Source organism: Limanda limanda, chromosome 11 (genome assembly GCF_963576545.1).
Source record: "Limanda limanda chromosome 11, fLimLim1.1, whole genome shotgun sequence".
In the NCBI taxonomy this organism is placed as follows: Eukaryota; Metazoa; Chordata; class Actinopteri; order Pleuronectiformes; family Pleuronectidae; genus Limanda; species Limanda limanda.
Window position 1 is genome coordinate 27849475 of NC_083646.1, and position 21334 is coordinate 27870808.

At 40.3% G+C, this 21334-nt stretch overlaps 1 protein-coding gene across 1 annotated transcript in view; it reads left to right on the forward strand.

The window, feature by feature from the left end:
* Positions 1-21334, forward strand: part of LOC133013557 (intermembrane lipid transfer protein VPS13B-like) — a 325549-nt gene that overhangs the window by 129276 nt on the left and 174939 nt on the right. Inside the window, exons 20-21 of the mRNA XM_061080533.1 lie at positions 10523-10626; positions 14059-14191. Coding sequence (XP_060936516.1) covers positions 10523-10626; positions 14059-14191 — 237 coding nt within the window. The remainder of the gene's footprint in view (positions 1-10522; positions 10627-14058; positions 14192-21334) is intronic.

Sequence of the window (21334 nt, forward strand, 5' to 3'; positions counted from 1 at the left end):
AGAGAGATTGAATCAGAGTAATTGCAGTTAATACAGAGAAAAGCAAATGTATCTTACATACTGTATGCTCCAAATAGTATATGACCTAGGTTTGATAATCCATTAGATACAGTACAGTTGTTCATTTCATCTTTTGAACTCAGATTCAGACAGAGACTGTCAGCTCGCCACCTGTGTAGAGTAATACTTTACTTTTATACTTTTTTTAGTAGGGAGCGCTATCAGAGGGAAACACTGGTCCACTGGCAAAGATGCAGCTTGTTCCCTCTGTGGAAACATCTGCTTGTTATAAGAAGATACTAATACCCTCAGTTAATCATGATTTTTATATTCTCAAATTACTTGTGTTGTATGGGTTTTCCCAGACAAATATAAGAGCTCAGTAGCTACCATAGCAGAAATTAACTTAATATCCAAGAAAAATTAATTTAAATCCTGGCCATGTTTTTTTATTGATCTCCGAGGAGCACAACACAATAATGCCTTTTCAGTGATAGCTTATCACCTAAACTGTTGCCGAAGTTAAGAGTGTTTAAAATGAGCTTGGCTTCACTCATGGACCAAACAAGCAAATTGCCTGATGGAAATGCGCAAACCAGTTGACTGGGTTACAGCCACACAGTAGACAGTAGACACATACTGTACTTAGACCAGCATGAAGACCAAAAAAGATTTAACATCTTGAAATTGGATCTGGTCCCTGAATGTCCTTATTGCTCTACAGAAAGCTGACACAAGATGCAGTTGTTGTGAAAGATAGGTGGGTCATACAGCTTAGGGCCAGAGCACAGGCAATTTCAAGCCTGTTGCGGTCGCTGAAGAGAGAGCGATCAATGACCAAGGGCACGTCTCTGCGTTGCATGTGTTTTATGCATTGCGGCAAGGATAAACGCTTCACTTCCTGTAGCCAGCAGGTGGCGCTGTGATTTTAAGTCATGATTTCTTTGTAGGTGTCATCAGATCGCGAGTCTTGTCTTACATGTCTAGTTTGGACTCGGCTGGACCAAATATGTCTGAGATATAGAAGCTTGTGTTTTGATGGCGTGTAATCAAACTTTGACGCCAGGCCACGGTCACACCGTGTGAGGAAATCAAATGTACCCAGTGAGTTTATATCTCCTTCTTGAAGTGGATCTGATGAAAGCCCTACGACAAGTTCATCAGAGTAAAATTGTAGAAAATGGCCAAAATGGCCACCAAATCCAAATTGGCGGGCTTCCTCTTTGGTCTAGCATATGTATCCAAGAAACTTATTTCTTTGTCATGAAAAGACACATGTCCCTATCAATTTTTGTAGATGTCAGCCAATCGTAGTGCCGGGGCTGCCCTTTAGGGGGCGCTAGTCTGTTATTTTGCCACGCCCATTCCTTAAAACTATCTGAATATCTTCAGGGGGGGGGCTGTTGATACACACATGTAGTTTGAGGGAGTAACAGCGAGTAAAAGCTCGTGTTTTGATGGCGTTTAATCACACTTTGACGCCACGCCATGGTCACACGGTATGACGAAAAGTTAAAATTCAAGTAAGTTTAGATCTCAATCTTGTTGTGATGACACTCATCTAAATTTGAGGTTGATCTGATGAAAGCCCTACGACAAGTGTGTCAAAGTAAAAATGCGGAATATGGCCAAAATTGCCACTAAATCCAAAATGGCGGGCTTCCTGTTGCGTTTTTCATAATGCTCCTTGAGGCTTTTACATTAATAATTACATTATCTCATTTACTCATGTGCATGTTTGACAATATGTTTTGATTTTGATGATCATTTTAAAATGTTTTTTGAGTTTGCCCTCTCTCTGGTCTGCTTTTCTGAGCTCCTCCAAGAATAGCTTCCTCTTGTATGTCTTCTTATGATTCCAGCCTTGATTCATCATCAACATTTCAAAATCACTGTAGGCTGACACAAATACCATGATGAAAAACAACACAAGGGGCCATGGCGCAGTCATTCTTTTACATGAGTATTTGCCAGTTCCCTGCAACAGTCAATCAATAGGTGGATTTATTTCTGGGTCTGTATACACTAGACAGAATCATTAGACCAATAAAGTCTGTTTGCTCTACCCACAAGGTGTTACTGGGAAATAAGGGAAGGCAGTTGAGGTCTGTGTGTGTGCATCTAAGTGCGATTGCATTCAAATGCAGTTGTATCGGGTTTTAGGGATGGAAGTTTGTTTGTTGAGTTTATAATTTTATAAGCCCCTGCTCTAAATTACATTGTCACCCAATTTATTTTTATTACCACAGATGAAAAGGATTTGAACAAGTTGAGGACCTCATGAAACCCTGTTCAATCAAGAAATAAAATATTTTTCCACTGGTCAGATATTTATGAATTGGTCAACACAAGTAGGAGTGCTGCTTTTTATTTCATAACTTATTTTTGTCATAAATGCCTTATAATTTTGCCTTTTGCAATAAGCCTATATGTTACAGTTTATTTCTCATAACATTACTTGGAAGGAACCGCAGCTAATGACAGACAAAAAATTGCTTGACTCCCCCCTCTACTCATGACAAACTGGGAGAACTCCGCTTGAACTGTAGAGAAAGCCCATGAGTCAGCTGAATGATAGCAGTGATAAGGAGTTTTCAAGGTAACTATGTAAAACTGAAACTGCCTGTGGGAAAGCAGCAGCAGAAGCAGAAGTCTGTTTATTTTAATGAGCTCAGAAGTGTCTCTCCTGTTCCCCTTACATTACATTGGGGCTCATTTAAAGTTCACACAGTGCACTCTATGTCCATGATGGATATGGTTAATGATACATTAATGCAATCAGGACCAGGTCTGTTTTGTCTGTCATTAAGAAGGCTAGCTATCTTGCGGACAAGGGCCAGTTCACATTTGGTTGTGACTTTAAGCATTTTTCTTCAATGTGATTTGAAGTAAGGGAGACAGAAAGAGAATGTGTGGGCATATAAGATAAATGGTATGGGGGAAAAGAGGATAGGGAGGGAGATAACAGCTGGAGTAGACCAAATCAGGGCCTGCTTGGGTTTCAGTAGGGTTACAGGCAGCAATTGTTCAGTATCTGCTTGTCTTTTCAACACCATGAGAGTTGATGTGAATTTTGAACGCTACAAACTAAAAGGGGAAATGTGTAGCTAAAGGGTTTCTTATCAACATCTGGAGCTCCACATGGCTGATGTTCTGCTGCTTCTGACCCTCCATCTGGCCATACTACTGGTTTACAGAACATTGTCAATAGGTGCATAATTCCATTTTCCTATGGTCAAATATTTAACCTGTGGTCTGTTTCATGGATTTTAAGATGCTTTTTTAGGATTTGTTCCAAATGTATGAAGACTGAAGCAAATATAGACAAAATGTGTTTGACTTTGTCATGCAAAGGCACTTGTTAAAATAATGTCGAAAATCGGGGGAGTAAAAGGCTCAGCCCTGACAGAGCTCTCTGTGTGAATAAGATACAGCCCTTTGCTCACTATGCATATAACCATCCATGTGCACATGTTGACTTGCACAAATTCTGGATTGTATTTACACACATGCATACTGTATATTTGTGTGTGCACAGTATATACTTTTACACTCACCAATAACTTCATCAGGAACATCTGTACACCTGCCTTTGCAGTAAGTTATCATATCCGCATCAGTGTAATACATAAAATCCTGCAGATACAGGTCAGGAACTTCCGTTAATGTCCACATTAAACATCAAAAAATGCAGAAAAATTAGAGCTCAGTGTCTTACTGTGACAGCATTGATAGATGGGCTGGTTTGAGTCCTTCTGAAAGTGTTGATTTCAAAAGAGTTTTAAGTCCAAATGGAGCATCCTGTTAACAGCAGTTTGTTGGTTCGAAACACCTTGTTGAAGAGAGACGTCAGAGAAAAATGGCCAAACTGTTTAAAGCTGACAGAGAGACTACTGTAACTCATATAACTCCTTTGTATCTACCAGAAGATCATATCTCAGAATGTACAATTCATAGAATGAAGGAACTCATCAGGTTCCACTTGTCACCCTTGAACAGAAATCTGAGGTTGCAGTGGTTCACCAAAATTTGCCAGATGGTAAAATGTGGCCTGGTCAGATTAATCAGAATTTCTCCTGAAATATATGCGTTTGGCATCAAAAGTATGAATCGACGGACCCAACCTGCCTTGTGTCGACAGTCCAGCCTGCTGCTGGTGGTAATCTTTGGACCCATTAATATAAATCATGGTACTCCACATTTTGAGTATTGTGGCTGACCAAGTTCTTTTTTATGGCCACAGTTTACCTTCTCCTAATGGCTACTTCCAGCAGGTTAATGCTCCATGTTATACAGCAAAAGGCGTCTCAAACTGGTTTCATGAACATGACAGTGAGTTCGGTGAACTTCAGTGGCCTCTCCAGTTACCATCTATGAATCGAACAGAGCACCTTTGAGAAGACGGAGAAAAGGATATTGGCAGCATGAATATGCAGCTGATCAATTGGCAGCAATTATGTGAAGCAAACATAACAACATGGATCAGAATCTCAAAGAAATGTTTCACACATCTTGTGGAATCTTTGTCAAGAAGAAGATAGAAAACCTTTTTGTGAGAAAAAAAGGTAGCCTTGGTATTAGTGTTGTGTTCCAGATGAAGTGCTCAGTATGTGCACATGAATTATGTGGTGGTTTTATGCATCAGTGACCTTTTAAAACATTAATTTAATGTGGACACATGCATGGTAAAACTGCTATTCAAGAATTGGGTGTCTATGATATATCCGGTTCACAGGGCTTTGCATGTATGGAGACTTACTGTAGTCATCCCATAAATCATACAGATCCATTGCCAAATTCTGAGGTCTGCTCACTTATCATGTAGATTAGAAAACAACATAAAAAATATTCCACTGTTAATAATATCATCCACTGTTTTATATGTTCTGTCTGTACTGTATCTCTGTCAACTGTCTTTTTATTTCTCTGTTTTACTGTATAGTTGTCTTTGATACTGTCTTTCAGTGTGTTCCTCTACTTTTTGCACGTTCTCTCTCTACCTGGCTGAATCAACCATATTCAAGAGTTTGATCTATACCACATGTGTCAAACACAAGTGTGGCCCGCGAATGAATTATATGTGGCCCGCATGATAAAATCTATTTACTATTAGAGCTGGCCCGCCGGCAGTGTTTTGCAAGTTCTCAATACAAAATAAGTACTGAGAATTCCTGAGGGTCAGTGAACACATCGGGATGGGGCACGTGACAGTTCTAGACCAATGGCAGGCTCTCATTGGCTGACGAGTGGGCGGGTCAATGGTGAATGACAGATCCCACAATGCACTGCCCGTGTGTCGGCATGTCAATCACGGTCCCGCGAACGCGCGCCTCACAGTCTGTATCACATATCACTTGTGACAACTTTCAACTATCCCGCTCCCAAACATGGCTAAACGAAAGGTGGCATTTGAATACAGGAGCTTTCAAGACAGGTAGGAGGCAGAGTATATGTTCGCGGATGTAAAGGGTGGATCCGAGAAAAGATGAAGGAGGAAAAAAGTGAGGAAAAAGTGAGTTGACAGCTTATCACTGCATCATACACCAGGAGTTGTTGTGTGGCAAAGCCTTGAAAATGAACATGTGATGAGCATCATAACATTAGCGGTTAATTTTATCAGAGCCAAAGGTTTAAATCACCGCCATTTCAAGTCTTTTCTGAAAGCAAAGGGAAAGGCACAACAGAACTGCGAAGTAAAACGTTTCTGTGTGACATCACGAGCCACCTGAATGCGCTCCACCTGCAGCTTCGGGGGGGGGGGGGGGGGGGGGGGGAGCGGCGTGTCATCACTACAGTGAGGGCTCTTAAAACCAAGCTGCGCCTGTGGGAGACGCAGATGCTGCAGGAAAACTGTTTTTTCTCTTGCTACTACAGGACATTTGATTTTTCTTTGAAGTCAATTATTTTTGTCTGTAGAAAATGTTTTCACTGGAAATTACTCTGGAAATACTGCAGATAAAGCCAGAAAGCAATTAATGAAACTGATTTTATTACTTTTATATTTATTTATGTATTATTTATTATTTGTATTTCATTTATTTCATAATTAATGTTGTTTTATCGGCAATACTCTATAGGCCTTGTTAGTTCCAGTTTCAATATGTGCACTAAGGTTCTTTCAATAAGTTTTCAATAAACGTTGAACCCATGTGGCCCTCGACTTGAAGCAATTTTTTGATTTCGGCCCTCTGTGTATTTGAGTTTGACACCCCTGATCTATACTGTCAGCTCTAGGCTGCTACGGTTGGGCCAGGTCTCTGTACACTTGCATTCTCTTAAAACCACAGATATGTACAGACACATTACATGTCATTTTAGCTGACGCTTTTGTCCAAAGCGACTTACATTTTTAGTACACTCAACATTTATGAGCGGCCATTTAGGGGTTCTTGCCAAGGACACTTCGGCATGCAGATGGGGAAGAGTGGGGATCAAACCGGCAACCTTCTTGTTGGAGAACACCCACTCTACGCCCTAGGCCACACCGCCCCTACACATATAAAATGGCTTCCAGTATGGGGAGTAGCGTTGGCCCCGAGTGAGAGCAGGCTTTCTGTAGGCCTGGCTCTGTTTCCAGTCAAACCTTCCTGTGTCCTTCCTGAGCCCCTGGTCTCCTGTGTTGCGGCATGGCCTCCAGGTTGCTACAAGGCAGGGGAACTGTAGTACAGTGAATGTGTGTCAGAGAGTGTTCTGTGTTTGAGAGCAACAAAGTGGAATATGAGTCCATGTCAACTCATTGTCATACACAAATACACACAAATAGAAACACTTCCTTATGTGTATTAAGACAAACACACACACATAAAATACAGAATGCTGCACACACTGTTACTTGCACCCACCCACACACAGCTGAGTCCCTTTTTAGTGGTGTCATCGGCTCCACTCTGTTAGTTATAGACACTCACACTGAAACACACACACACACCAGTAGAACACCTGTCGGGCTGCATAGCTTGCTCCAGGACACCTTTGAGTCATGAGCTCATCGGAAAAGCAATTAAAGGCAGCGTAGGCCCCGCACGCTGGCGTAATGTTTTGTTTTGCTACTTGGCTTCGAAATTAACCAAACCTGTCAGAAGTCATCTGGCTGACGCGGGCTGGGCTATATTTATTTATTTTCTGTTGGAGAAGCTGGACGCAGGATTCCAGAACTGCCTCACGTCCAACAATGAAGTGATTCTGCGGGGGCGATTAGCTGGCTAGGGCATGAATCCTCCCCCCTCTGTCTATCTGGGGGGTGGATGTTGAGTACCCCCCACCTCTCTTTGCCTGTTGTTATTCTGATGGTGGGGTCAAGGCTATGTTGTTGAGGGGTTGTGCCCTCTGTAACCCCAATCAGGGCTTTGGTCTCTACTGTGGGACTTGATTTTGAACTTGCACTGACCTATAACCACTCCCAGTTTATTGAATTTCATGCTTGCAGTGACGGAACAAAGCAGGTTTTGCATTCAAATATGTCCATGTATAAACCATGTAACCGAATAAAAAAGACGTTACGTAGAGTTTTAGGGCTGTTGACCCACAATGCATATTTACAGAAGAACGTAGACAGGGCTTAAAGGTTAGATGCCTTCATTCAGTGTAGTAGCCTGAGGACAAATGTCAAACAGCCGTAAAACAACCCTGGCAATCCATGCCGTCTTTTAACTCTATTGGCCTACACGGCAGAAAATAAAAACACCTTTGACATTAATAGGTCCACTCTGGGCAAGTCAAGGTAAGTGTGTCTTCGTAGATGCTGGCACATACATTCTGCAGTTGTGCGTATTTATAGAGTCTAGGCCAGTGACCAGTTTTCTGATGTTTTCTTGAAGAATCATTAAGGAAGTAAGAAAAACACCTTTGTTATCATTGTCATCACTTTGTGTAATTACCCATATGCCGCCCTGTTAGAGCAGAGAAAAACATCAGTTAACCTGCTGCTGAGGTCGCTCTCGAAGCATGCCAGGCCGTTTCACGGTGCTGCGTGCTTCAAAGGAGGTGTCACTCTCCGCAGTAATGTCAACACAATGATGAAACACGAACACACAGTGTGGATGGTAAAACCTTGGTCTTCAAAGCCTCAAAAGCTAGGTCAACATATATTTTGTTTCTGTGTCCCTGTCAAACGGTCAGAGAGAGGGAAGAAAGGTTGTTTGCTCTGTTAATCTCAAAGACGAGAGCTTTTTGAGTGGTGTTGTGATGTATCAACATGGTCATGGCTGTCATTGGTAGAGGCCCGACAGACATGACATGCAGCCACAATAAGATGACAAGTACTGGCACGACACTGAAAACACCATTGATACACTGCCAGTTACTTACGTTTATCTATTTATTTAAGAACCACATTATTAGTCTGTTAAACAATTTTCTTGTAATTAATTCTGCCTTTTGTATTTAAAATTTCCATACTGACTTTGGTACGTTGTCTTTTATCGATTTGGTCATCCTCATAACTTATCATAAGGTATAAGATGAAGGTGGGGTCTTTTTTGTCTCCACATAAATTTGAGAATGAAAAAGCTGGTATTAGTGTATGCCAGTATGTATAAGACAGTGTACCAACTATAGTGCGTCAGTACTGTGCCTTAAATTTGTATTGGCTACGTATTATTGCTGTGAAAAAAACACAGATAAGCTACTCATGTTTCTGCAATAGAGTATCTAATATATTTATTTGCTCGTTTATCTCTGTAATAATTGTTAGATAAACAATCCATCTACTACGTTATATGATTTATTGCTCTATGACTCATTTCTGCAGAATGTGGTTTGTCGTGCTCTGTGCATTAGGGTCAATTTATGGAATAGATCTTCACTACATCTTCACCACTCAGCCCATTCCCAGAAATTTGGGTCCTATAGTGCTCATGCTGTTCTGGGCTATGATGAAACCGCTTGAAGTTGGGCCCCAGCACTACAGCCACAGCCACAGCCACAGCCACAGCCACAGCCAAAGCCTATTAAGCCACCACACTGTGGTATAAGAGTTCAAGCCACGGCTGAGGTTATGATTCCTCGTCAGGAGGAGAGGGAGAGAGGTGGATATACAGTACAATGAGTACACGACTGTTGTTAGGGAGACGATAAAGTTCGTAGGGGTAGAGGGATAGGGAAATAGTGGAGAGACAGAAGAATATAAGTGACGGAAAGTAAACAAAGTAGAAAGATAAATGAAGCAGTAGAGGAAGAACTGTGAGTCACTTTGACTTGATCCAATGAGAACGTTTCCCTAGAGAAAGTTGTCCAGAAAGCTTTCTGTACCAGTAATAAACCATGGCTGAGGATTAAAGTGTACTTGTTGAATAATGATCTGATACACAGACAAGAGTACAGATAAATGCTTATACTATATAACATCATACTGTAGATGCATATGTACTTCAGACGTCACACCTTACATACATACATGTTTGACAGTACTGGTGCATTTATTTGTTATTTATTATAATGCTTTCAGACATACACTTTTCCAGAAAACACATACACAAGCTCATAGGCCAGAAATCAGAGAACATTGTAAAAGTAGAGCAAGTCGGAGCAGTTTTATTTGCATTGTTCACAGAGAATAATTCCTGCCAAATATGAGTGGGTTCAGGTCAGGAGAGAATTAATAAATGTGCTTTCTATATGCTTTAGAGACACTTAAATGTTAGGTAAAGCAACAAGCAATCAGGCTTTGTCAGAGGTGAAATGCACACAGACTTTTACGCATTCCCATTTACTTACACACACACACACACACACACACACACACACACACACACACACACACACACACACACACACACACGCACACACACACACACATACACACACACACACACACTCAGCTTTGCCTTGGGGCCTGAAACTGAAGAAAGGGTTCTTGTCCAAAGCTCCATTAAACTGTTGAAAGTCTTTCTAGAGCTGAAACATCCTCCTATCGTCATGCTGGGACATTCCACGGCACGCCAAAGACCCTACTCTAATCCTGCCGGCATGGGAATCATTATTGATAGGATCCTAATGCATTACCTCAGGGCCCTCTTATTGTTGGTAAAGATTATTATTTAAGAGTAAACCAAAACCCAAAGAAAGTCTAGAGTTTCACAGAAATTTATCAAAAGAAAATGTTATTCTTGGCTCATTGCGATACCACTTTGAACAGAGCAATTGAAACAAAGAGTGTGTCTTGCTGCTCTCCAACAAGCAGGCTTGATACCCACCAGCAGGTAATTAGTACACAGTGTACACTTTGTAGGAGTGGAAGATACTGAGTCTCAATCAGACTAGATTTGCTAAGTTCATTGCTTATTTCCTTGCATTTATTTGATATATGTATATAGATGTCAGACCTACTTTGCAGAAATAATTTCAGCAGAAGCATCTGAACCTTTTTGTCTTTGTCAGTTGACATCGTTTCCACTTCAGTTATTTATTCTGTGCATCACCTGATCTGGAACCTATTGAATTAGTTGTCTATAGCTGCACAATTAATTATGTGTGTGTGTGTGTGTGTGTGTGTGTGTGTGTGTGTATTTGTGCTTTTTTCCAGGTGCAGTACTGCTGGTCAGTGTCCAGGGCATAGCCGTCAACATGGATCCAGTGTTCTGCACATGGCTGCTATACCAACCTCACAGAGGGAGCAGTAAGCACCAGGTATGTGATCCTCTCTTGTGTTATTGGATAAGATATGGCAGCCTCTCCTCATTTTTGTGAATATTTAAACATGTTTAGCAATTAGTATCAAAAAAGTACATGCAAAATATTCAACTTTTTCATTAATTCTAAGTTGCTGTTGATCAAGAGCCTGACGCAAATGTAAAAATGTCTGTAATTATGCCTCCTTTCCTTCTACCCTCCCTCTGCCTTGCCTTCTCTTTCCCAGCTACCCTTTTCCATGTGCTTTGCTCCCTGTCTTCCATCCAGTCTCTCTTTATTTATTTGACAGGGGTCATGGTGATGGTTATGGACATTGAAAGCTCTGTGCCCACACTACACACACTCCATCACACATAAGCACACAGCAGACATGCTCAATCTGATTGCCTTGGATATGGTACAGGTTCACCGTATAAAGGCACTCATATATATATATATATATATATATATATATATATATATAAATATATTGCGTGTGTGCGTGCGTATATTGCGTGTGTGTGTGTGTGTGAGAGAGAGAGAAGTAATTGCACCAACTCCTCAATTTGGAGGTTATTGCTGTATGGGGTTTAACAGATGTTATGAGTTGGACTGAAGCCAGTGTGAAAGATACACAGCATGGACTGCTGTGTGTGTGGACATGCTGCAGCAAACATGTGGGCGTTTGTGCCTGTGTTCATGGGTTGGTCTCAGTAAGGCCATATATCTCAGCTGCCTGTCAAGGCCTCCTCAAGGCCTGGCTGCATAGACAAGGTTTTCAGCTGAAGGCCATTCAACAGCTTGTGAAGGACAGTGGAGAGGACACTAACTGTTTAGGTTCAGAATGGCAGGAAATAATGATAATTTAGAGCAGAAAACTGGACAAAGACAGGGGCAGAGGGATGGACATGTGGGGAGGGCCCACAAGGGATGGATGTAAAATGTCACAAACAATGAAGAGTGTAGGGACTTGAGTGTATGATAGCAGAGAACCGATATGGAAAGGGCTGAGAATGAAACACCAGGGAATGGGGATGGCTAGGAGGAGAATGGGACATAGAAGGGACAACAGGGAGCATGTGACAGTATTGCTAAGTTAAAGAAAATGACGGAGAGAGATGTGTGATCGAAGGAGTTATCTTATATGATGTCATCAACCAGGCATGGGTGATGTTCACTGGTTAAGCCTGCTCTTAATATTGAGTTGTTAAAATGAGCCAAGAACATATGTATCATGAATTGTTCAATTGAATGATCAAGTGAATAATATAAAGGTTTTTATACCATTTGACATATTTCTGTACAAGAATAATCAAAATGATCACATGAATTGTGTTTATATTATTTTGGGGATGTTAAATTGGCCTTTTCTGTAAACATTAATTTGTTGTAATAGCCTCATATAGTATGTGTTTCTTATGGGTCTATTTGACAATGTGTTTCTAACTATAACATTTTTTTTGACATTCTCAGATGTTTAACAGACCGAAAATGATTTTAAAATCAAACCTGACTTTTGGTAACCAAGCTACTGGCCTACAGTATTTTATTCAGCCAATGTTAAGTTGTAAGAACTAAGAAAGAATTTGGCAATATACCTCAGTCGGTAGCTTCAAATACTAATGTAATTAGGGGGCTCATTTTACCACAACCAGCATTTGGGTCCTGACCCAGATATTAAAAAAAAATAACTGCATCAGTGCTTGTGTGTGTGTGCAGTTTGTGGTTGGCCTGCAGCCTTCTGCAGCTGCACCATAGCCTAGTGGTGCTGCTGGCTGATGCTAATGGGGTTTCCTTATTTCAGACCAATCCTCCAATCTTCTGTCATTCAGCCACCTCTGTGTGTGTGTAAGTGAGTGTGTGTCTGAGTGTGTGTGCTTTTGGCCTGGCAGCAGCATGGAAGACTGCTCAAAAAACAGGGAGCTGTCACTAGTCCTTGTTGGTCTTGGATGCCTCAGTTGTGTTCCACTGCATTTTTATTTTTCCTTTTCTCTCTCTCTCTTCCTTTTTATATAGCACTACATTATACCCTCATCCATTTTCCCTGATTAACCCAAATCTTTAAAGTAGCCTGAAGCTATCTCTGGGTCATGACCCTATAACAGGGGTGTCAAACTCAAATACACAGAGGGCCGAAATCAAAAAATTGCTTCAAGTCGAGGGCCACATGGGTTCAACGTTTATTGAAAACTTATTGAAAGAACCTTAGTGCACATATTGAAACTGGAACTAACAAGACCTATAGAGTATTGCCGATAAAACAACATTAATTATGAAATAAATGAAATACAAATAATAAATAATACATAAATAAATATAAAAGTAAAAAAATCAGTTTCATTAATTGCTTTCTGGCTTTATCTGCAGTATTTCCAGAGTAATTTCCAGTGAAAACATTTTCTACAGACAAAAATAATTGACTTCAAAGAAAAATCAAATGTCCTGTAGTAGCAAGAGAAAAAACAGTTTTCCTGCAGCATCTGCGTCTCCCACAGGCGCAGCTTGGTTTTAAGAGCCCTCACTGTAGTGATGACACGCCGCCCCCCCCCCCGAAGCTGCAGGTGGAGCGCATTCAGGTGGCTCGTGATGTCACACAGAAACGTTTTACTTCGCAGTTCTGTTGTGCCTTTCCCTTTGCTTTCAGAAAAGACTTGAAATGGCGGTGATTTAAACCTTTGGCTCTGATAAAATTAACCGCTAATGTTATGATGCTCATCACATGTTCATTTTCAAGGCTTTGCCACACAACAACTCCTGGTGTATGATGCAGTGATAAGCTGTCAACTCACTTTTTCCTCACTTTTTTCCTCCTTCATCTTTTCTCGGATCCACCCTTTACATCCGCGAACATATACTCTGCCTCCTACCTGTCTTGAAAGCTCCTGTATTCAAATGCCACCTTTCGTTTAGCCATGTTTGGGAGCGGGATAGTTGAAAGTTGTCACAAGTGATATGTGATACAGACTGTGAGGCGCGCGTTCGCGGGACCGTGATTGACATGCCGACACACGGGCAGTGCATTGTGGGATCTGTCATTCACCATTGACCCGCCCACTCGTCAGCCAATGAGAGCCTGCCATTGGTCTAGAACTGTCACGTGCCCCATCCCGATGTGTTCACTGACCCTCAGGAATTCTCAGTACTTATTTTGTATTGAGAACTTGCAAAACACTGCCGGCGGGCCAGCTCTAATAGTAAATAGATTTTATCATGCGGGCCACCTATAATTCATTCCACATGTGGCCCGCGGGCCTTGTGTTTGACACATGTGCCCTATAACAACATTGTTAGCTCATTACCGGATAGTGTTAAAGTATTTCATTGTAAAGCTGAAAACATTCACTTTCTTTCAAGGACTGAATAAATGCACATTTGATGCATCCATATAGGTCATATTTTAAGGCCAGAATTACCTTGTAGGTGCTCCATCACACTGTGATGTCATTCCAGAATCCAGGTCCAGTTTCTTTGGCCAAGAGGAGAGAGGACGAGGTGTCAGAAGGGAGCACACCATTTGCCAAACAACCCTCCAATCAGGCCTCAGACTATGCCAGCAGCCCCGTCAAAACGAAGACATTCACAGGTAGGTTTACTAATCCCAAGCTGTGCCATACTATGATATTGAATATATGTTGTTACATAACACATGACAGCCCAAACACCACGTATCCAGGCATGTCCTCCTCTGGTTTTCCACTTCTGGTTGTATTACTATTTACACTTTGTGGGCTCTGATGCCCAGAATCAGCAAGTGACTTGGCTATGCTAAGTGGATTCTTCTTCACTGCCCGTTTTCCACTCTTTAAACCCCCCATGATCAGAATGAACATCAATCTGTCCACTTACACACATACACATACCCATAAAATGTACTATATTATTAATTACATTATTTGTTGTATCTTAACACACATGCACATAGAGGCAGGCGAGTTTATACGTACATATTACTTGCCACAGATGGAGATTCACACAGTCATGTTGGCTTTTCTACTTAGATATTTCCAGAACTTTACAAATCAATGCTGTCGCTAAGTAGGGAACTCTGAATTTTTGGAATGGAGATCGACAAAACATAGAGATGAGGGTATAAATGCTGTTCCACAACATGTGATGGATGTGACTGCTTCCTTTAGTGTCAGGAGGGACCACACAATCTTTAAGCTTTAAGGTAAAGCTATAAGAGGGTGGTCACTCACTCACTCACGCACGCGTGCACGCATGCACACACACACACACACACACACACACACACACACACACACACACACACACACACACACACACACACACACACACACACACACACACACACACACACACACACACACACACACACACACACACACACACACACACTAATACATGCATTCTTAGACTCCTACCTGGGAGGATGGCTGTAGCAGTCACTGTTTAGGAGCTGTCCATGACACAATGCAGACCCTTACTCACTGTACAAATGATTTTCATTTATTTCTCTATAATAAATTATAAATTTAATTGCCCACTTCCTCACACTCATGTAGCTCTATAGAGATTTAATTAATGTCATCCAATAGAATGTCTTGGCTTGCTTCGTTTGACTGAATTAGTCACACAGTTTAGAATATGAATAAATAAATATGTTAAAAGGCTGTAACAGTCTCTGTTGTTTGAGCCTCACAGTGTTTAGGCTCCAAGTCCTCTAAACACGTAAATGGTTGAAACGTTCTCTGCCAAAGCTTTGCAGTGACGAGTTAGGGGAAATAAAGCCAATGGTCGTCTTATTTCCTCCTTTCAAAGTTCCTCGGAAATGTGTTCCCAACAGGAGTGATAATTCCCTGTTTTGAATGAAGTCATCCTGAAGCTGTAAATAACATTGTATGTGTATGACGTTCCTCTGTGTCAAGTGTTTTGATAGGAAAAATGCTCCTATGACATTTCAGAGTCTAAAAAAGGCCATTAGAGTTCTTTCCTTGCTCACTTTAAAAGCTCACAGCTGAAAGGCCTCACTGCCTTTTCCTCCTGGGTTTCCCACTGTTCCTCGTTTCATCCAATATGCTCTTTGACTTTTCCATAGCACAATGTCTTTGCCTAATCACATCTCAGAAGTGTATTCTTTCATTAGAGTTTGTTAGTTAACAGTCACCTTGGCTCCAACACTGCACGCAAAGCTACATCAGGCTGTAGCTTGTCAGCAACACTAAACTGACTAGAGTACACTGACTATCAATGTGTACGACTTACTATCTATCAGCTCTCTATCTTTGTGACTGCTCCTCAATGTTGCTGTCTTCATTTTTGTATTTTTGTCTGCGAAGCTGTATTACAGTTTAATATCTGTTTTTCATCATACTCTCTTTTTCATGTTTATGCCATCTGTATATTTTCATCCTCTCTTTCACATGACTTGAAACAAAGGTACACTGGATTTGGAATTAACCACTGGAATAAATCAATCAGTACAATTGCATACAGTCACAGACTGTTGGCTCAAATGTTAAGTGGTCAGCACAGAAACTGTGCAAAAGCGATTAGTGGTGCCCATATTTGTATATGGCATATCATTGTTGGGATGCATTCGTTAGTTGGAAACATATACTAAGTGAGACTCCTTAGAATATTTATCTTTGAAGTAAAATGAAGACATTGGTAGGCCACAGTGTCTCTAGTCTAACCACCATTGGAACAGAGCTTACAAGTAAATTAATGGTATCTTCTCTGGGCATTACTGCAGTGTTAAAGGAGTAGATGTAATGAAACGTTACAAATTGTTTCCGTGAGCAATCAGAATAGGAAAAGGGCAGAGGCATTTAACCCCTGTGGTTTTAATCATTGTGAAACTATAAGCCTTCCTGCAGTCAGATCTTGATAAACTACAGCTCAACACCAAAGGAGATTACAGCATAGCAGGTACTTCGTTTCCATCATCCCAAATCTCAAGTTTCACCCTATCCATGTTACATAATCATTTATCCATCTTACAATTAACCATTTGGTTTCTCTATATGTAAAGACAGTTTAACTTTATTGGCCATGAATGAAAAATAGGAATTTCTCAAATATTGGGTCATTGCATTGTGGTGATATTTGATCCAAAGTTAGACATTTATAAAGTGAAATTCTGTTCCACCTAATTTCTACTAATGATCCATTGTTCCTGTGATTAATTTGGGGATGTTAATTCTTCATATTTTGGCTGACCATGTTGTGGTTCTGGTATATACTAATTTAACCAGACATATAGTCCACCTTTTGATAATAGTTTTCTGGAAAGTTCTTTTTACAAAGGCAGATCAGGTTAGTTCAACAATTCATGGATGTTTTAACACCTTAACTGTACATTGTGGAACAAAAGTAAAAAACTATGTTTAGTAAGGGCTCTGAAATGGCTCAAGGTCATGGGAATAACATGTGGATTCTGTTGTTAGTGTGGATTCCCCCTTGTAAAACCCCTCCCCCTAGTCATTTCATGAGAATAGTTGCTGACATTGAACATGTTATGATTGGAGTTAGGCATTATCTGCAGATGACTTATTAATTGCTTTACCATGTGTGCAGCACACTGTGGATAAGGGGCTGGATTTTTAAACAAGAGGGAGATAATGAGAGCTTGCTCATGTCAAGCTATTATGAAAAATCAAAAACACTGGCAGCGATCAGCTTTTCAATCCAACTCTTGTGAGTGCATCATCTTCTTCACTGGTGTTTATATTTTGTTGAATATTAAGTGAGCATTAAACTGACTTCTGCTTTGTATTGTCAACTAGAGGCATTTCATCTCTAAAGCCTTTTAGCCATCGTAAGTCATGTGATGGATGACATCTGATCTAAAAATGATTAGCTGAACGTGATGTTGATGTAGTTCATAAATGACCAGGTCTTAATCTCCTCACCTGTAATCGGTAAAAAATGTGTTTCGTCTCTCGCATATATCTTCTCAGGGGATTCTATGGGGGTTTGTAATCACTCCGTCCATGATATTATTTAGAAGAAATTTGTCTCGTACATTCAAGAGTAAAAACATTTTTATTTTCAGGAAAAATGCTTGAAAAAATTAAATCCCAAAAGTTTTGGAAAAGTCATGGAAATTTGTTATATACATATTTTCATGTCGTTCATTTACCCTGAATTTTAAATAATTCATATGCTTTTAAAAGAAATGCGCTTGAAATATAAGCAGGCATATGCTCTCATACTCATTGAAAAGTTCGGTGGGGAAGCAGGTGAGATAATACACAATTCCAGGTAAGTGTAGATTTAACCATGCTTGGCTACTAATGGAAAAGTACATGTCATGGGTTACAACAGACAAGACCTCAATCAAACTATTGTCTCTCAATTTGTGTAATTTAAGGTATACTGTATGCTTTGGAATTCTCATTGTTAGCTTAAATACAAAATGTAGTCACTTTTCATGTATACACCGAGATATCACATAATGTTTGGTCATGGAAACTTGGTTTAAACTTATTGAAAAGTCATGGAAAAGTCATGGAAATCCAATTAATCAAAATGTGTATGAACCCTGAGCAACAGTGGTACCACAGCAGCACACACCTCCTCCACATGTGTACAGATAGCATTCAACATTGAAATGACGCACTCAGATATTGATATATAAATGTTAATATTCAGTCAACATTCATTCCCATGCACAGGAATAAACTATTGCGGCTTGCTTATGCTCAACAGGGGCAGCCAGCTAACTTGTGGACACTTGTGCAATTTCAATACTCAGCTATTTAGCCCCTCAATGCCTTGAGTCATCTTGTAAAAATAGATTTTATGTAACATTTTACTAATTATGGACACTATTCTTGTCCTTGTGCAACTCACTGAACCCCACGTTGCCCCTGACAGCTGCCTTCATTGTGTGATTGGTGTATAATAAAAAAAAATGCCTCCATGTAGAAATACAGTGTTATTGTGTATGAATGTGACTTGTACTAAAGCACTTTGTGGGGTTGATATAACTAGAAAATTGCTAGTACCATTCACCACATATTTGTGCCCATTTAAGTGCCCATGGGCATTTGGTTTTAAAATGAGCTCAGGTGCAATTTCGGTGCTTTGCTAAGGCAGAAGAAAGCAATCGCCTACTAAAAACGTAAAGACTACCTGTTTAACAGATTCCCTTTTGAGTCCAGAACACTAAGATTTGTTTTGCCCCAGGATTTTGGACCCCGCCACCAAGCTGACAACATCTACTCTAATCACGCATTGAGGTGGTAAATTTGAGAAGGTAATAGCTTACATGTCCAGATTATTGTTGTTTGAAGTACTGTTATGAGACCAAATCACCTAATATGCTAGATGTATGGAATGTTGGTGTAGAGTGGTGTTTTGTTCCACTTGATTATAAACTGGTGAGAGCAGTCTTTTCCTGTGCCTATTGATTATCATAGTTTTCCACTGGAGCTATTGATTTCCCCTCAGAAATCACCTCTGGAATTATTAGAATAAATCATATCCCACTGGAAGAAAATCATTTTCAGAGTTTTTAGCAGTTCAAAGCCTCCTCAGTACAATTGCACTAGCTAGATGTCCCTGCTTCCAATTGGCCATTTGAACGCATGCCTGGCACTTTTATGATGTAAAGAGAGTGTTATGTTGTTTTGTTACCACATTCAGCCTAGCTACAGTTTCATAGTAATCAAGGGGGACTTTCCTGTAGGCTTTTGGAAGGTGCCTGTTAATGTGTAGGCAAATGTACAGAGACACACAGAACTAGTTCACTGCAGATCATTTCCCCAGAAAGCTCTGAGGGCAGGGTGATATCATATTATGGCGGTGAGGCTGCCCAGCTAAAATCTCAAGGTCCACATCCACTCAACTCTGTTTGGTAACAAAGTATTTCGTTCTGTCTCTCTTCCTCACTCGTTTTGGTCATTGAACATGTTACATAAACAGGGACGTGTTACAAGGCATCACAGACTTGGCTGAACTGGACCAAAACCAGTTTCAGTTGATGACAGGAACTTTCACATGGTAAAATATATTAAAATACATTTTTATGTTTTTTTTTATGTTAGACACACAGCTTGGCAATTAATATTGGAAGTCCATCACATAAGGACTTGTATTTGTTCTTTCAAATAGGCATATACTCTGTAGATGTACTGTACAAATACTTATTTTAATCCTTGTCTAGGTGTTTTTATACTGTAGTTTTAACAAATGTCTCCCTTGTCATATCTATGTGGCCCTTGTTTGCCTAGGATATTCGATAACTTCAGTCATTTTATCAGGATTTTTATATATGGTCAACTTAATATTCTTCTTCTCGAATCTGAACTTTTTGACATCATTTTAAAAAAACTAAATACAAGATTTCTTATTTAATTCCAATCATAGATTTTGTTTGAAGGTTGCTTAGTAACATCATCACAGAAGTGTTAACAATTGTTTTTTTTTGTCGTTATACTTTATGTGGACGGCTGTGGAACGACGACTTTGAAAACAAGTCATTTCTCCTCAGCTTGAGGTCCATTTCTGTCTGCCCATACAATTACACCACAAATTGGTTCACATAAAACTAGCCTCTAAGTATTTTCTTTATTTGTCCCTAATGAATGATCTTGTTGGCAGCAGCACCATGTTTCTGATTGAGAGCCTCCCAAGTCCCGAGCTTCTCATTGTTCCCTAACATGTACCAGAGTAATGATCTCATTGGCTTTGCTTTTCAATTCTAAAATTAGCCGTTGGCGCTCTGAGGACATACCTCTTCTGCTGAGAAACCTATCCTCCGATCTGGCTCTCGTTCTTGAAGGTTGGAATGAGAACTGTTGTCTGTGTTCCTGTCGGCTAGTGATCTGAATGATGGAATTAGATGTATATTTCCCAATTACTGGGAGGATCTGAAAGTTATATCAAAGCCCTTTTGCTTTGTTCATGCTGTTAATCTGCAAGTTACAATACAATGCTGCAAAAATGTTTTTGAACTGATGGCTTTTCTGTGATCTCAACCGTAGTGCGTCAAAAAAAGAGGAGGTGGGTACGGGAAAAAAAGTCCAGGTTTCATGGTTGAGTGACACACAGTATATTCTTGAAAGACATAAATTAATATAGTTTGATGAAAGCACTAGCAGAGAGAAACTAATATATACATGCTTATAAACATACATAAAATAGCAAGAGCACTGATGAGAGAACTTCAGGCAGAACTACACAGTCATACATAACAAGTATCCAAGCCCAAGTACCCTGATGGAAGTCAGGCAGGTTTTTATTGGCTGCTCTGCACTTTTCAGAAGGGGATAATATTTTCATTGTGGAGTTATTTATATAGTTTAATTTTTCTGGTAAAGTCAATAATTTATCAAGGTAATGATGGTTGGAGCAGGGAAAGAAAACAATGAAAGGAGGAATAATGACATACGACCCCCATCAAGACCACCTCCACCCCCTCCCCGGAAGAATGATTATAGTCTGTAGGGGACTTCACTCGCAAGATTAGAATGTCTTTGGCCTCTACACTATGATGAGCCTATATACAAACCTTTCACTGACCTCCTGGACACATAGCACAGTAGTGGGGAATACATTTGTCCTTGTATATCCCTTTTCTATGTTGGTGGATGATAATGGCATTAGAATTTTTGTGGATGTTGGCTGTGGTATTTTAAGTTGAAGTGAGAGAAGGAGAGGGAAGTTGGGGTTGATTTGTGGTTCCTCAGACGAAGCGTGGATTAGTCTTCAGGCTGGAGGGGGTTTAGTTCAGATGACAGGAACGGGAGGGGATTGG